The 18,396-nt window shown below is 47.0% G+C and overlaps 1 protein-coding gene across 6 annotated transcripts in view; it reads left to right on the top strand.

The window, feature by feature from the left end:
* The window catches only part of LOC146188269 (uncharacterized), a 219,207-nt gene that overhangs the window by 172,386 nt on the left and 28,425 nt on the right, over positions 1 to 18,396 (top strand). For all 6 annotated transcript variants that reach the window (XM_084603714.1, XM_084603717.1, XM_084603715.1 and 3 more), the window contains one exon: positions 10,420 to 10,527. In XM_084603714.1, coding sequence (XP_084459840.1) covers positions 10,420 to 10,527 — 108 coding nt within the window. The remainder of the gene's footprint in view (positions 1 to 10,419; positions 10,528 to 18,396) is intronic.

Below are 18,396 nucleotides of genomic sequence, written 5' to 3' on the forward strand. Positions count from 1 at the left end.
CGCGGGTGGCAATGGCCGCGGCTGCCGTAGTCTGTCAGCGCAGGCACAGCGGTTTCTTTCGTTACCATCAGAAAATTATGGTAAAATTTGTTGATCATAAATAATACGCGCTTGGATAACGGAATCACAAAAAATAATCTTTATTGAGGATCGTTGACAGCCCCACAGCAGCCACAGCGCTGGTATGAGGCAGCTCATCTGATCTCGTGCTGTACGTACATCTCCGCTGTTAATGTGTCGCCGAAATTACACCTTTCGTTTACTGTGAGAAAATTTATGACACAATTGAAATTATAGTAAGGCAGTTCAATGAATGGGCAATTGACTTTTTCCAAAGCGTCATTCGCTGTGGCTTCGATGCGAAACCGTTTAGGTCTAGTGACGACCAGGGCGTAGCGCACAGCCAGATCGCCGTCGTCCACCGCAGGCAGCAACATTTCGGTAAGGTTGTGGCATCCGGCGTGGCAAATGAGGTGATTTTGTCTTCTGCTTTCTTGACAAGCTGGGGTTTGGCATTTTTCGACAGGCATTTGCGCTGAGCAAACGATCTTGCGAAGACAAGACTCGACGGGGTTGGGGTCCGCTACGCTGTCGGGCGATACTCGAAGGTTCTACAAAAACGTCGTCGGTCAGTACACTAGGCACTGCCTAGTTCACGTATTGCACTTGGATTAGTGTGCAGAGTGTACGCTGTTGAAACAATTCGTGCACCTTTCACACCCGGGCGCCGAAACGCGCACTTTCTCTGCCATTTCGTAAACAAGCGCCACCGGCGAAGTTGCGAACTTCATAATGAATAGTCATAATCAACAGGTTGGTTACGAGTCATGCGAAACATGGATATGAATTTAAAGGCTGCTTTAGTTCACAGCGCTCATCATTTTCGCAACGTATTGAAGGCGCACCAACATTTGTGTATCCATTGCAATTGCCATCATTTGCAAATGACATTAGTTTTGGTCGTGTAGCAGCGCACCAAAAAAAAAGACAAACTGAACAAATGCCATTCGGTGGGAATGACTAACTTTCCCATGTGGCATAGGCATAACAAGGTCAAAAGCACATGCCCAAACCAAGTGCATCCAACGTTCAAGTAACAGCCTTAGTTGGGATCTGGCAAAATTCTAATATAATGTTATCCTCACTTCTACGTTCCTGTATGCTGGATAAGTCCCCTTTTATTGTGATGTGAGCTTCAATTATTCTGAGTCAGTAAAAAATATTAAAAAGCACGACTTCTTTGATGTCAGCTGTTAATGCAGTCTCCTATTGTGAAAATATTACCGTATTTACTCACATAATGATCGCACCCCGAACCTGCTTCCGCTGCCATTTTTGTTTTCATGTCCCGCACTGCTTTAGCGGCAGCCGCCTGTTGGTTGATCTGCAGTCATCCCGCTGTGAATGCATTGCGACGAGTTCCCATGATTCCTTGAATAAAACGCACTTTGCGGCATTCGCCATTTTGCAATTTGGCAGCGTCACAGCGTGCTTTGTGGATTTGTGTGAGTTTATGCCATTTCACCATGGGTTGGGATGCCAGTTACACCGCTACGTTCAAGCTCAAGGCTGTTGACTATGCACTGGAGCATGGCAACCGCGCTGCTGGCAGGCATTTCGGCATCGACGAAATCAGGGGCCGTATTACGCACCGCTCTCAAAATCGCCCTCAAGTTTGAGAGCGTGACGTCAAAATGACGAGGCTCAGACATGTGAAATGTGACGACATCAAGGCTTTAGCCAATTACAAGCAGGCTAGGGTGCTTAATAGCAAAGCCCCACCCCGGAAACTTTTATTTGCACGATAAAGGGGCCGTGTGCAAACATTTTTCGTGAAAACGCAGCGAATAAAAGTATAAATGTTCTATTTACGTAAGAAGCATTGTTCGAAGCTATAATACGGCAACTAAAAATAGAAGCATTTTCAGTATTACAATTAAATGTGCGCATAGGTAACGATTTTCGCCGCGAGGGTCAGCTGACGACAGCGAGGAGCGAGGCGTGAACATGGCGGCCTGCAAAGAAACAGCTGATTTTCCCGTCTAGTTGCTGCTTTTTACGCGTAGTTTAATATCGAGGTCCTCTGCAGATGTTCTTAGTTGCCAGAAAAATCTGACTGAAAGCAGTAAAGGCTGCGAACCTGCAGTGAACAGCTTGGTGAAAGTGTTTGTCACGAAAATAGCTTACTGAAGTGTGTTTTCCCTCAGTGCTTGCCAGCGATGACAAGAGCGACGAGCGGTAGCCATGTGATCTAGTGTTCTTTCTTTGGAAAATACAAGAGGAAAATGAAGGCTACACTATTACTTCTGCCGATAGATGGAAGCTGACAGTATCAGTAAAGTAGGTGTCAGCCGCTATGCAAGAGCTCGCGACTGCAGTACGGGAAACGAGATCCGACGCACGACCCTTCACCACTGACTTGTGCAAGCCTCAGTGACTCGCTGCTGTGCTTCGCAACCAGTTGACTTCAGGCACATTGGGCTCGCTTCTTCATATTGCGATTGATGCTACTGCTGCTCCATTCCGTTCATGTTCAGTAGCATGTTCAGGTACAGAAACCGACGTTTACGCTCCGTTTTGGTTTGTTCAAGAGAAAGAAAGCACTCTTTTTTTTTTTTTTTTGTCACCGAGGCGAGAATGAGTTTGTTCTACCAGACCTCAGTTTAGAGGCGATAAAGGTAGGCCTGAGCAGGGATGTCTAGTATGTTGCATTTCGCGCAGCGGTAAGAGTGATGGTGTTGGTCGCACATTGTTGCAAGGCCTCTCTGACGGTGTCATAGTTTCTGTTCGTGCTAGACAGTGTCCACTCTGTCGGCAGGAAAATCAAGCGTATCATGCATGTGATGCCACGAGCGAGCTCGAAATCGTCTCAATTTCTGCTATCGCACTATGACAACTAGCTTTCAAGTGCCTTTATATCCATCAAAGAGTCTAGTGTTTCAAAATATGTTCATTTTACACACATTACGCATTCTGTTTCAATATTGTGTGAATTATGTACAAGCCTTTTCTATTAAAATATCAGTTTGAACAGAAGATGAATTTTTTTGGTTATTTGTTGAAAAGACAGAAAATAAATGCCAATGACAAAAGTAGCTGTGCAAAATGTGTCTATCACACATTTATGGCGTAGTCATTTATTGGATGCTTATAGTTTAGCTTCCTCTACTGTCTTCAAGCTGTTCAGCATTCTTCTTGACAGTGTTGCACGTTTTATTAGTGTAAAATACCTTTATTCACACATAGCCCCAGCAGTGCATTTGTTCTGATTGCAGTTATTTTATTGTCACTAAGATTTTTGTCATTCAGCAGTCATTCTGGACACTGAAGCCAAGTAAAATGCACTATTCTCCTAGCAGCTGCTACAGCAGAGCAGCAGCTACAGTTTTGTTATATCTGATATATAAGCATTTTGTGTACTGCACCATGCATACAGAACCTATTTGTATAGGTAGCTTCAATATGCAATGGAATGGCCTCTTTGGGCCTAGTAATTTATTCTCGAATGTACGTACATGTCAATGTTGTATGGTCAATGTATATCAAGGTACATGTGCTTCTCTATATGCTGCCTCTTTTGCAATAAAAACACTCAAGTGAAATGCTGCTGCCAAGAAATAAGTGTTTCTACTGAATATAAGTGGCAGTAAAAAAAAAAAAGATCTTTGTTGGTAGTATTTTCTGATTACAATCAGCATCATGAACATTTACTGCCTTGCTGTAATACTGCACTTTTCAGTTTAAGCATGTTTACACCACAGTGACCACAGCCAACTGTACCAGGCTGCAAGACGGTAGCAGAAAAGGGACAGCGAGCTGGTACTAGGAGGGCTTGGCGCTGGTGTAATCAGCCATGACTTCTGTGGGTAGTTGCCATCTCATGGGTAACCAAAATATGACATCCACTTAGGCCCATCTTTTGCTAATCTTAACGTCTTTTGAGCATGCTTTAGCGCTCAATTGAAGATCCATACTAAGCAGCCACAGCCAGAATCGTAAACATTCGCAGGAATGTTTACAACGTGTGCCAATGCTGTTTAGGCAAGCATCATTGTAAGGACAGCCTTGTAAATTGGTAGTGATGATTACCTGCATAACAGAAGCACCCCGATTTCTTAGGCAGCAAATAAATTTAAACACTATAAATATTTGTCTGCTATTGCTTTTGCCATGAACAAAATTTCACTGCAACATGCATTCTTTGGCATATAGCCCGTCTCAGCATATTCAGGAAATGTATCTCTTGCCGAAGCCGAAATCTAAGTCAGTCTCTCCCTGCAAGGCTTGTTTTCAAAAAAAAAAAAAAAAAAAGTCTTGTCCTCAGAAAAGACTCCCGGTCTTTGCAGAAATGAAAAGAAGCAGGCGTTTTTACGGCGCATTCACTTTCAAGCCGCGAATGTGTCGCAGGCAGGGAGCGTGACAAATGGCCCGAAACCAGTCATCGAGGAGCAAGGCGTGCTGGCCAATCAAAAGTCCCTTCACCTGTACTTTACATATAAAGGGCAGGTATACACAACCATTTCGACAGCTCTCGCTAGGTCATTTTGAAGACAACTGTTAAAAAACAATGCACGAGTAGGAATGAAACCTTTTGGTTGGAAAAAAAGCCTTGCAGAGAAGTCGACTTACAACAAGTGGTATTGCACACATCAATGCATATAATCAAGATCGTTCGAAGACCAACACGGGTTTTTAGAGCTTAACCAGGAAAAAGACACAGGTGTTCAGCGGACCTTCGATCACCTTTCGGTGCACAGGAGTACCGCTGGTGTCGCAGCGCTGGCAGACAAGGACAGGACTAGGGACACACACAACTGCACTGAACTTACAACTTTATTTTGGACGCTTTTGATCCGCGCATATATAATTGACAGAAGGATGAAATGAAAAGAAGCAGGCGTTTTTACGGCGCATTCACAAACGCTAGACGAACGCGCCGTGGAGGAGGCGTTGGTCCGGCGGGGCAGCCAGGGTCACGAAATGCGCATGTTCGCTTCGCAGGTCTGAGGTAAAGCAGGCACAATACAAGTTTACTATGATCTTCAGAACTCTTCGGCAAACACACGCAGTCAATAACAAAATCTACTCACTATTGTGATGTTGACAACGTGCGTAGAACCCCTTGCCTAGCGACTTGTTTCCGTATCCTTGACGGCAATCATCGTTCCGCCCGATGGCTTCCGCTACCGACGCGCTGCGTGATGCAAACGATCTTACATTCCCTACGTACGTTGGAAGCATGGTATAATCGTGGTTGGAAGCCTCCGGTAGCAAAAAAATGCGGTGCGTTTGCCGCCGCGGTGACGACGCACTCGTCCGCAAGCCGCCGTTCATCGATGTTCGTCGGCAATCGTCGCGCAGTCACTACACTTTCTGTTTGTTCCCGAGTTGAACAGAGCCGGAGCAACTTGTCCTGCAAGTCAAACGCGTCCTCGTGCTTCATTCTTCGCTGTGGATCGCCGATACAATGCCTCAAAGCGCCGCATCGCAATTTTCGCGGCCGCCATTTTCACTCTCAAACGTTTGAGACTGCTTCTGTCGCTCTCAAAAAAAACGCTCTCAATTGGCGGCCATATTTAGGTGCTCAACGTCATCGTTTCTTTTGTATTCATGACGTCTCATGACGTCCACTGGTGACGCAGAACTGACCGGCCAGAACTGACCAATAGGACATAGGCCTTTGAGAGCGATTTTGAGAGCGATCCGTTTGAGAGCGGTGCGTAATACGGCCCCAGGATACGCTATTGGAAGAAGCAGCGTGAGCAGTTGATGGCTCCGAACCAGACACAGCGGGCTTTCCGCAGACCCAGAACGAGCAAGTTCCCTTGTGTTGAGGAGGCAGTCCTAGAATACATGAGGGACCTGTGCAAGAATGGTTGTGCAGTATCGTTAGAATTGATACAGACGCAGGCGTGCACAACTGCCAGGAAGCTGGGAATTGCCGCAAGGGATGTCCGCGCTAGCTCCGGTTGGACGACTTGCTTTATGCGATGGAATGGACTTTCCCTGAGGCAGTGGACATCGTTGTGCCAGCGGCTCCTATCTGCATATGAAAGCAAAGTGATAGACTTCCATCACTTTGTCACTAGGCTTCGCGTGAAGAGCGGTTAGCTCATGTCGCAAATTGGAAATGCCGATCAAACTCCACTGACGTTCGACATGCCCCGGGATACAACTGTGAACGAGAAGGGTGCTCGGAGTGTCCTCATGAAGACGTCTGGCACAGAAAAACAGCGAAGCACATTCATGCTTGCTGTGACGATCGACGGGTGGAAGTTGCCGCCATACGTCATCTTCAAACGGAAGACTATTTTGAAGGGAAGCTTTCCCTGTGGCATCCATATACGTGCGCAAGTGAAAGGATGGATGACTGCAGACCTGATGGTCGACTGGATTAAGACTGTTTGGGGACGAAGACCAGGAGCACTTCTGCTTCCCTCGCTTCTGGTTTTCGACAGTTTCAGGGGTCACCTTGTGGACAGCGTGTGTGCTAAGCTTAAAGAGCTGTGCACAGACATTGCAGTGATTCCTGGGGGTCTGACTTCGCTGCTGCAGCCTCTCGACGTGTTGCTGAACGAACCGTTCAAGGAAAACGTTTAAATACTTTATGCAGAGTGGATGGCGATGGGCCAGCATGATTTGACGCCGAGCGGGAAGATCAGAAGGCCATCCGTGGAGATGCTTTGCTCTTGGATCGCAGAAGCGTGGAGTAGTATCCCCGACGAGGTAGTGGCCAAGAGCTTCAAGAAGACAGGTCCGCTAGGGATCACATAGTGTCGCTTCCATCTTGTGGCATGATTGTTGTACTTGCACCGTGGCTCTGTCGCTTTGAAGTTAGGATTGTTATTGTACTTCGAATCGTGAAACCATCGATAGCGGACTATCGATGGAAATAAGCGTGGACAGGAAAGTGTTAAGTAATCAACGATCGGGGAAAAGATAACCATTCTCTGCAATTCCCTCCACTCAAAAAGCTGATGTTGGGACCTCAACCAGACGTACAAACTGCATTGCAGTCACTACATTCTCAACACCTACCTTTTATCTCATATCGGTTGTAAGGCCCAGTTTCTCTTCTGTACCTGTCGGTACGAGACAAAGGTATGCAGGGGGAACAATCACTTCAAGATGTTCCGCTCACTAGTTGTTAACAAAAAAAAAGAACACTCCCTACAGGGAGGAAGCTAGCGCTTAATTACCGGCCTGGTGTGCTGTAGTTTGAGTTGTGCATTCTGCGCCGTCTGGGAGCCACGGCGAAAAAAAAAGCAAATGTTTGGATCCGATGCCGTTGATATCGCCAGTGCCGTGTTCCGATCACTTTGCAGCTATCCGCAGAAACATACAGAAAACTTGCAGTAAAGCACAGAGCTAAATTTCCTGTTGTGTTTCATGTTGTCATAAGAGCTAGCGAAATACAGCCGGAAAGTAGCCAAAAAACAAGATTTTTCTATATCTGTACGTGTAACTCATACGGGAGCAAAACAATAGACAGTGACAGGCCCAGAGCAGCCAGTATGGCATGCAAGAACGAGACGCTTCATGTATGAGGTTTGATTGCTCTTACTTCACCTGCTGCTTATATCTGTATTTATATGGCACAAGGCACAATGGACAGGGACAGAGAGAGAAACAGCACACGCGGTGAATAGCCGGTTTCGCTCATCAGCACCATTTCTCCTGTATGTTCACATCTCATGATCCGATCTAGTCCTGACAGCAAACAAATGTGGAATGCGCGTATGCAGTGCTGGAAACCCAATTACTCACACTGTGAAAAAAGGTGTCGGAAAAGGATAAAACTCACCTCCAACTTGACATACACATTACTGTTCACTTTGACTGCGAATTTCCCGCAGATATCTAAGGACATTGCTTCACTGAACTTATTTGCGCCTACTGTGCAAAACACTTGTCGTTTTCAAAATATGCGTCAGCATTTTCAGTTGTCAGAAAGCCACCTAATAGCATGCACTGAAGAATTCGTTGAGCCACATCGGACAACCTTGGTGAATCGCAACCCCTCAGACTGAGGAAGCAGAAAAGAAAAACAACGATGGTGACAGACCCTGCTTCCAGATTCTGACAGAACTTGCACCCCTATGTCTGTCTCTCAGCACCCCAGGGGAGATCTGATATGAGCAGTGTTGCTGGAGTGGGTGGGCTGCCCGCTGCGCGGAAATTTTTTTTTTTTTAACACATTCCCACTCACAGCAACTTAGAACTGAGGTTGCTAGCTGCCATCGGTGCATTCCCACTGAAAGCAAAGCGGTGTGCATTCTTTCCCGCTTTGTGTTTTGCTTAGTCATCAATTCAAAGCATATGTTTGTGTGCTGAGTCAAACTTGAAACGAAGCGCTTGCAAGTGAAGGGTGAGACAGGCCCAGGCAGATGAAATGTGCTCTTGGAACGAGTAGTGGATTTCTTTGGTTTCTTTTCAGCTTTCTTGCAACACACGCATGTATCATGCGTGTTTGTGGCAAAATATACAAAGTGGTTGTAAAATCGCCCATTCTTGCGGGCTGACATTGTTGGAAAGCAGACCTTCCCAAGCTTTTTCCACTGCCTCACAGGAGAAGCAAACACCTGCTTCTCGTGCTTGCCATATGTCCGGTGACAATACTTGTTCTGGTGCAATGGCACTGCCATAGCAGTGCATCCTCTTCAGCTGCCTGTAGCCCAGACAACAATCTTTGTGACACACATGTTGCCCACCGCAGATTGGTCTCTTTAAAATGGACGGCAAATACATGCACTTTCGAATTATGCGGCTACTGCAAAGAGCTGCACGCTAAAAGCATTGTGGCAGGAAGGAGAAAAGGGACAGAAACAGGTCCTTTGGCGGTGGCATCCCCGATAATACAGCAGAGGCCCACCCTCCATAGGGCGGCCCTTGATAACTGCTTCCACAAGCTCAGTGATGGCTGCAAACAGGGATCTCAAAACAGACAGCCTGTGTCGTGCACCCGAAAAGCTATGCAAACTTCACACAAGATTTTGCTGTTTTATATGCATATTGTGAGCACTGTGTGGCGCTTCATCTTTCACACAGTTGAACGTGCTGCTTCATCTTCATCCTGCTCTTTTGTAGATACCCATCGTCATCGCGGAGTGTGGTTCGCTACAGTGTGCAACCAGGGCTTCAGGTCTGCAATAAACTTGATCCGCCAAGCCCGACCTTACAATATATTCACTTGCTTTTCACATAGTTTTAATTTCCTCTTTATATCCCAACATATTGTAAGCATCACCATGTATTTAAAAGTTTTTGCAGTCTGGAAATGGTCCTGAACTGCCACTATAATCACTTGGCACTGCTTTCACCTCTTAACCACATAAAACAAAACCAGTTGTCATTCAATTAAACTAGCTAGTCATTTGCAGCTCCAATTCTGGCCCAGGTCCATCTTATCACAGGCCTGGGCCCAAGGCTTAAAGCCCAGGCCTGCTAATAAATACCTGGTCTTTCGAGTAAGCCCGAGCAATGCTGTACTACACATGCGTAGAAGAACAAATGTGTTTCCTGTAATGGAAGAAATCGTTTCCTTTTGATGGCGTGTATGGGCTGCCATCTATGGACGTAGAAAATTTAAATCTCAGTTGCCATGGAGCAGGTGAGCCCTCGTAAGTCCCATGTACGGAATAGTGTTTCTGACTGCCATTAGTGTTGTTGTCTCTCTGCAGTTGATGTCCAGATGTCGTGCCTGTGCAAGTGATGAGTCATTCTTGTATTTTATTCATCAGCGTCAAGGAGATGGCATAACAGTTTTCAAGTGGCAACATGACGTGGTGCACCCGTTGATTCCGGGAAGTACACAGTGAGAGGCCACTCTTAAACAGCCTTATTTTCGTGGCTTTGAGGCCAGTTTGTCGTAGTAAAAGCAGGATCGTAACAGAACCAGCGCCCATTTTTATTAGCTTGCCTTTATCGCACTCAAATAGGCTTGCCACAATGTGAAGCTTCATCATATTGTCGTATAGAATGGATACCCAAAGCCAAAGGCTCTCAATGCTTCGGCAGTGGCCACATTTTGATCATGGTAAGCCTGCGGGGGGTGTTTTCTGCAGCCTCCATTTAGGTATGTCATGTGGCTGTATTAGAGCAATAGCTCTAATCCTCCAAGTACAGACCCTGGGACTGTTTGGTTGCATCGTGGTGACCTTGAGGCAAGCTCAAACTGGGACAGCCGCGGTAGTGACAAGTCTCTTCCGTGCAATGATAATGTCATGTATTACTACCTCACCACGTTGACCATGAAATGACTTTTGACCTTGACTTTAAATGTGATTCTCAGCAACGTGAGAGACTATGTGATGGGCAATCAATTATGCCAGCTGAATAGATGGTAGTAGCACACTCAAGCAAAAGACAGGTTGAACTCGAACTTAGTTTAACCCCTGCTAATTTTTTTCTTGCCTGCAGACACTGGTGACAGTACAGAACATGAGTCCTGAAGTGGTATTCTTCATCAGCCTGCTGTCTCAACTGAAGGAACTGCATCTGGGTGAATGTAGGAAGTGGTCTGAAACGGTAAGGCTTGGAAAATGGTGCAGAAAAAAAAAATCTCAAATTTTAAGGCAGCCATCTTGGGTCCGTTTCGCAATAAGCCGTCATTAATGTAGAAGTCATGAAAATAATTTTTTTTAAGTAGGCGGTGCACGGCTACAGTCAAACCCGGATATATAGAAGGGGATCGCAAAATGCTTCGATATATATCAATAATTTCATATACAGAAGTTGCTTCAGACGCTGCTTACGATTGTGAAAAATGATACCGTATTTGTCACGTTAAGAAGAAATGAATATTAAGAAGAAGAAATGGGCACGGGCAGGACATGTAGTGTGAAGAGATGATAACCGATGGTCGCTTAGGGTAACAAACTGGATTCCAAGGGAAGGAAAGTGTAGCAGGGGGAGTCAGAAAGTTAGGTGGGCGGATGAAGTTGAGAAGTTCGCAGGGGTCGAGTGGATGCAGCTAGCACAGACCGGGTTCATTGGAGAAATATGGGAGAGGCCTTCGCCCTGCAGTGGGTACAGTCAGGCTGATGATGATGATTTATCACGTAATCATCCCACTCACATAATGAACCCACCCTGCACTTTTGCCCTCGAGAATATGAAAACAAAATATTAAAGATTGTTTAGCTCTGGCTAAGCCTGGTCAGTTGCATTAGCAACAGCTGCATGGCTACGCTTGTAGTTTCTGCTTGTAGTGTAACTTGGTGTTTGGCTGTATAGTAAAGACATGGCAAGGCACAGTGTTTAGACAAAAACTATGCTTTTGTTGTTTTTATCCCGATGAATACGCCACGGTGATCTGTACAGTGGTGAGACTTTGTCTTGACTTTGCCAATGACGTGTTCGATTTCCACCTAGTCTCTGTGTAGCACAAGGTCTAAACTAGTGCAGAGCGCTCTTCTACTGTTCTTGAGCATGTTGTCTCTTTCTAGCTTCATCCCGTTGCCATTGCTCCTCTTTGCACTCTCCATAATGACACGATTCCACCGAGGCGCAGTGAGCATACGAGGGGGTACCCAAAAGAAACTGAACTTGTTTCCTTTTAAACCCATTTACTCGCATTTTAAGCCTAAGCATTCAACCTCCTTCAATCTACTCTTCTCTTGCCACTAATACACTTGTCTAATCTTTCATTCCACTTTTCAAAAAATTGTTTAAATTCATCTTTTGTGATACTTGACAGTGCCTGCGTCATTTTTTTCTTTTTTCCACAACATCAGCAAAACGCTTTCCTTTCATAGATTTTTTTCATTCCGGGAAACAAAAAGTCACACGGGTCAAGGTCCGGTCAATATGGGGGTTGAAAAACTGGGGTCATACCATTTTTGGTCAAAAATTGATGACTGCACGAATTTTTTCAACATTTCCATGTGTTCGGGCCGTGGAAGGACGACTAGAACGAGGTTGGTCATCAATTGACAGTTCAGCACTTTTGAAATGGGAGAACCACTCAAACACTTGAGTTTTCCCATAGCATCATCTCTGTATGCTGTTTCTAACATTTCAAGAGTTTCTGTTCTATTTTTTCTGAGCAGAAAGCACGATTTCACTGCCGCACGCTGTTCACGAAAATCGGCAATTGCAAAAACGACACTCACAGAAAACAGTTGTCACTATAAACTCTGCCAAAGCTTACGTCTGACCTTCAGCGACGCCACTTGGCTGACTGACTCTGGCATGTTCATTCTATGCACTGCCATTGGCAAAACACAGTACAACAAAAGCGCTGCCCACCAAAAAATTAGTCCGGTTTCTTTTGGGTACCCCCTCATATATATTACATATATATACACCCCCGCAAAGTGTCACCTCCTCACCCTCTACCTCGGCGGAGAGCATTCATCAGGCGGGAGCAAGTGACTGTGCGCGCAGCAGGGGCGCGGCACTGATGACGGCGACACCATGTGATGGAGCTCGGCTGAAACGGTTGCTAGGCAACAGCAGTTCAAGGCCATTTGTGCCCACCAGCCACCGGCTATGCGACTAACGCAACAAAAAGTGTTAAGGCCAGTTCACATGCAAACGATTGAGCGAACTCAGCTATGAGTGGCAGCGACAGAGTGAAAAATTTCCATCTTGTTGGAACAATGTTGCTCTCACCGCTCGAGCCACCGCAACAGCTCAAAACAGGTTTTTGCTTCACCATGGCAGAAATTTCGAGTGTTTCCACTTGCATGTGAAATGGTCTTCAAGTCGCTGACTGTTTTTCAAACTCGGTGGGTCCCGGGAAATGGCCCCAATAATCAAAGTCCAAAAAAATAAGCTTTACAAATCACTAACTTTGCCACCTTCCATGTCACATTTATAAGTCAATAATAGGGAGTTATTGCATAGTCCGTAAGCACATGTCAACACGATCTGATACGGCAGGCCTGGCCGCCAGCGCGGGCATGCTGACTGGTCCTGAAGCAGTAGGCTTGTGCACCGCCGGTAAGCATGTACTATATACAGTCGAACCCGGATATATTGAACCCAGATAATTTGAATTTGGGTTATATCAAACTCATGGAATATTCCCTTGAACCCATGTAAAAGCACAGGAAAGCTGCGTCTTATATCGAAATCAGTTTCACCGATATCGAGATTAGTTTCACCAGTCGTTCGATATATCCACTCCACATACTGGAAGGTGCGTGTTCCTCAAAGATGGAGCCGTATTCAGTGGAGGTTCCTTTCGTGAACCGTCCTCTTTCAAGATGACATCAATTTTGACGTCAGCAGGACAGCGGACGCCACCTCACGGCGAGGACGGGAAAGACAGCGGCCAATCAGCGATGGCGCCAGATCGTAGGCGTGTCCACCACGAGCATGTGGCTTTTTCTGGTACCAAATACTTGTACCAAAGTGGTGTTAAGCACGAACTAAATCTAATAATTACATAGTAATGCAAACTAGAAAATAATAGACTGAAATATTCTTAGAAACTTCCTGTTAACAACTGCCAAGCAATTTTTTTGGCTCATGAGTATCTTTTTCGCCGCTAGATGGTGTCGCGCGCGCGGCGGCATCGTCTGCTTTCTCGCTTGCTGCGAAGTTTTTGTAAGTTCTGTCTTTCGCACAGAATGGCAAATATCCCAAGAACGAGGTCTACAACGCCCGTAGTATGCAGTCCGAATCACGCTAGCTCTATGACGGAGGAGTTGCTGCTGCTCTTGCGAGTACGAACGAGCTGCTTGATACCGGCACCATGCCGGCACGTCTGCGCCAGCCTATGTAGCGGGGCTGCGTCTGTAGCCTTATCGGCCGCTCAAGCATCGTGAGTATGCACAAACTTTTCGTGAATAGCTGTCAATGTAGGACGCAGCCGATGACATATGGAATCCGACCGCATTCGATCCAGTCAGCCACCGTCTGTTCCCTTTCCGCTGATGTAGGAGGAGGCAAAAACTCAGCTTGCAAACTTACAGACGCGAATTATTTGTCGCTACGACTGCCGGATTCAAATAGTCGCACTGCTGTTGACCGAGAGCTCCTGATCGCAAAGTAGCGATCGAAGCGCTTAGAGCACCTTTGCTTCTGACGGCAGCCCGGCATGCGCTCCTCCATCCCCACTTCGCTTCGCGATCGGCACACAGCTTAGCCAGTGATGCCGCAAAACCTCCTGAGACATGTAGAAGGCGTCGTCTCGTTTTTCTTTTTTTTTTTTACTGAGTCAGTTTACTAAAACCGCAAAGCGCTGCCCCCCCCCCCCCCCCCCAAAAAAAAAAAAAAACGCACAAAAAAAGGATACCACGGCTGTACTCAAGCAGCTGCGCGGCGCGAGCCGTCGCTCGGCTACGGCCATGAGGCGCCACAGCGAGCGCAGAGCGGTTCCTTCTCGAAGCAGACCACTCGTCGCGGTTCCTGCGCCGGCCGGCGAAACAGTTCCTTTCAGAGCGGTGGCGCCACCCCGTGACGTAGGTGAAAAACGCAGAGTCGCCTCCGGAAGTTTTGGGGGTCACGCCGGACGTGACGCAGCAACCAATTAGGAGTGGCGAAAGGAACCAGTTCCCGAACGGAACCGTCGCTGGATCTGGCCCATGATCGCATCACCCTCGGCCGTTTGCTGCCGTATAACGTTTTTGAGCCACGCGCAGAAGTAATGAGAGGGAACAGTAGAACAGCGCCGCGTCCATTCCCCAAAGGTACATGCATCTGCGGTGATCGTTTGCTGCGCGCCAGCACGTGACATTTGCTAGCTAGCCATGCGCATGAAGGAATGAGAAGGAATCTGGCAACAGCCCGGTACAGAGCAGATGCATCCAGTGCAGCTGTGGTGTTTGGGAGGGGAAAAACGCGATAGAGCGAAGCGCAAGGGTGTGCCCATTCTTCTGCCCAGCTTTCTCTCTCCTTACTCTCTTCTCCCTGGTCTTCGTTAGCTGCAGGACGCGCTACGCATGCGCCAAGCAAGCTCAGCCCGTGGAAGACAGAACGTTATGATGGTGGCCTACCCTTTATAGTGGGTTGCCGGTTAACTTCAAAAAGCTAAAGGCGTGCGCGTTCTCCGGTGTGTGTTGTGAACCTTCTTCGTGTGGCGGCTGACATGCGATGCACGTGTCGTGTCGTGCTAAACGTATGTAAGCTATGGCAGTGCAGACGTGTAGAAGCGGCGGATGTTTTCTTTGTGTGTGTGAGAGTCGTCCATTCTTGTGCTGAATGTGCTGCATAGCGTAAGCTATTTCCGTAGTGGACGTTAGGAAGCGGCAGATTTTTTTTTCTTCCGAGTCGTCCATTTTTGCATCCATGAATCAACAAAAGCACACTGTCAGCTGCGATAATGATACCGTCTTTTAGCATTGTTTATTTCAAATGGCATTTCAGCTGTCACGCTTTCCAATGATTTTGTGGCAGTGGACTACGGCTGCCCCAAGCACAGCGTGATAACACAAACCAGGCTTGTGAAATTGAGCCATCATGGGCACTCTGCCAAGTTCGCTCCCCACCACCACAGTAGCTATCAAAAGATAAACACACCATGATGTTATCACTGGGCAGCATCTTGGCATGCTGCCAATAAATGAGCTGTGGATGCGACAGCCGAAATGGAGGGACACACCACCGACATGCAAGGGAAAACGTTCGCTCGGGGCAAAAGTGAAGGGTAGGTTCAATATGCGAGTGGGTTGATTATGCGATAAATATGGTATCATTTTTCACGATTTTAAGCGGCGCGCGCCTCAAGCCTATTTCTGTATATCGAATTAACGATGTGCAGTCCACGATCGATTTTTTTTCACTCTCAACTGACCACGAAAATGGAAGAAAAATTGGACAGTCCGAAAAAATAAATGCGCACCAAAAAAGCTAAATTTATTGCCTATTACTGGCTCTGAGGCCAGAAAAAGTCATGAATGCTTTTCTGCACCACACTCTGCTTCCGTGCTAACAGGTTCGCCTGAATTTCGGCTAGAGTCGTGTCGCCGTAAGCTGATGAAAGGGTTGCGACCGCTTGTATCAGCTCAGCTTGCAATGGCTGCGCTGCTGCAGGGAAGTCATCGTCGTCGTCGTCGCTCTCGGACTCCGCAAGCACTTGGCGAATAATCTCTGTATCTGTGAGCCCAGCGCACAGTTCCAACTCATGGTCCACGTCTATGAACTCTGAAAATGAGACGGTCGATGGACTTTCGACACCTGCAGTGCGAAGGTCGTCAATGACCTACCTGCTCACTGCCTGACAGCTGCTCGACGACACTATCCTCTTTTAAGGCAGCCGACTTGTCATTCAGCACAAATCCCACATGGCAGAAGCAATTGCACAGTGTTGTGGGTGCCACCGACTTCACGCATCAGCGAGCATGCTAAATGCTACGAGCAAATCGACAGAATAGGTTTTCCCACTGTCGAGGCACACCACTACCATCAACCACTGGATCACAACATCAACTCCGTTGAGTGCCTTCTCGCTGCCGAGTTGCATGCAAAAAAATAAAGCTCCTTATAAAATCCAGAAACAGCTTCTTCAAGAACTAAAGCCGATTCAATTAAATGCGAGCCACAGTAGCGAGAGAACGTAGTTCGCCTATCAGCACAACCCTGGCTAGGCCTATCCGCTATGCTCGGCAGTGCACCTGAAACGCACGGCAAACACACAAAGGAACAGGCAGTCGAAGCGATCAAGCTAAATGAATAGAAAAAGCATTCCGGCAATGAGCAGCGACGTTGTCTAGGAAGGGGAAGCTGCAGGCAAATAGTATAGCCTCGATCCAGCATCAACTTAGCTGAGGAGCGGCATGCAAGGCTGGCACCAGTTTCGAGGCTATCTAAGGAAAAAGAAACAAGATGGCGGCGACACTGCTTAAAATATGCGACATTTGGCCTGGCTGATGCTTGGAATGTCCGAAAAATCGAATGTCCCGTGCTAGAGTGTCCGAAATTTTGAGCCGCATAATACATTGACTTTATAAGGTGTGTCCTGGGGCCGATAAATAGTCCGAATAGTCAAGCATGTCCGAAAAATGTGGTGTCCAAAAAATTCAATTGTCGACTGTTTCGAACTATTTCATGATTCCCTTCGAGTTCGATTAATCTGGGATCGACTGTATGCTGTACGGGCAGAGGCATATTACTTTTTATTACTTTTGGGCAGCCTCACCATGGTATATGTATACTTTAAGGGCCTCTCTCGTGTAAGGGCCACACCCCTAACTTGGGGGGGAAATTTTGAAATTTTGGAAGTTCATGCGCTAGCACAGGTTAGCCTCATGAGTCCTCATTAATGGCGCTAGCTGCTTTTCAGCCCCTATCATCATCAGTACTGTAAGACCTTGTGCGACGCGGTCTTCGCCGCATGCCGCATTTTTGCATTTGTTTTTGTACCAGCACCATTTCTTTGTGTGGTGGCAGTGCAGCTTTTGCGTGCAGCGTTATTCAGTGTATCGTGGCCTGTGTCACCGCTCACTGACTATGGGCAGACTTGGCTTGGTACACCGCCACCTTCAAGCTGAAAGTCGTAGCCTACACCAAAGAACACGGCAAGCTGGTGGCTGGACGCAAGTTCGAAGTCGACGAGAATCGTGTGCGTTGGGGGTGCAAGCAAAAAGAACAATTCTCTGGTACGAACCGCGAGAAGCAGCGAAGGTTTCCTGAACTTGAAAAGGAATTTGTTGAGTACATCCCAGCGACCAGAAAAAACATCTATCAACAGAGATGATCCGCGTGAAATTCGTTGCCATCACTCGCCACATGGATATTCCGCCTGCAAGTTTTAAAGCAAATAGGGGATGGCTTGAGCGGTTCATGATTCGGAACACTCTCCGTTCAAAGCAGAACAACACTGTGTAAAAGGTACTCAATGAATATGAGATCGAACTGTTAAAGGTTCATCGTTTTGTTGGTTGGTTTGTGGGGTTCAACGTCCCAAAGCAATTCAGGTTATGGGAGACACCGTAGTGGAGGACTCCGGAAATTTCGACCACTTGGGGTTCTTTAATGTGCACTGACATCGCACAGCACACGAGCGCCTTGCTTTTCGCCTCCATCGAAAAGAGGCCGCCGAGGCCGGGATTCGATCCCGCGCCCTTGGGAACAGTAGTCGAGCGCCGTAACCACAGTGCCACCCTGGCGGGGTGGTTCACCGTTTTGTGAACAGGCTTCGGATGTGTACAGGCTTCGGAGGGAGCACGGCTACGACCTTTCACTAATAGGGAACACGGACCAGATGCCTGTCTAGTTTGGTACGCCAGAAAATAGTACGGTTGACTTTAAAGGTGCAGAAAGCATCGTTATGCACACAACTGGTGCCGAACGTCAAAGGTGCATGATGATGTTGTGCATCACTGCCGATGGCAGAAAGCTGTCATCATACGGGGTCGTTAAAGGAAAGACACGGCCCAAAGAGAAGTTTCCTGACGGAATTGTCATTCGTGTCCACGAGAAAGGTTCGATGTGTGATGAACTTATTTT

Source organism: Amblyomma maculatum, chromosome 5 (assembly GCF_055883805.1).
Source record: "Amblyomma maculatum isolate TAMU_Amacu chromosome 5, ASM5588380v1, whole genome shotgun sequence".
Taxonomy (NCBI): Eukaryota; Metazoa; Arthropoda; class Arachnida; order Ixodida; family Ixodidae; genus Amblyomma; species Amblyomma maculatum.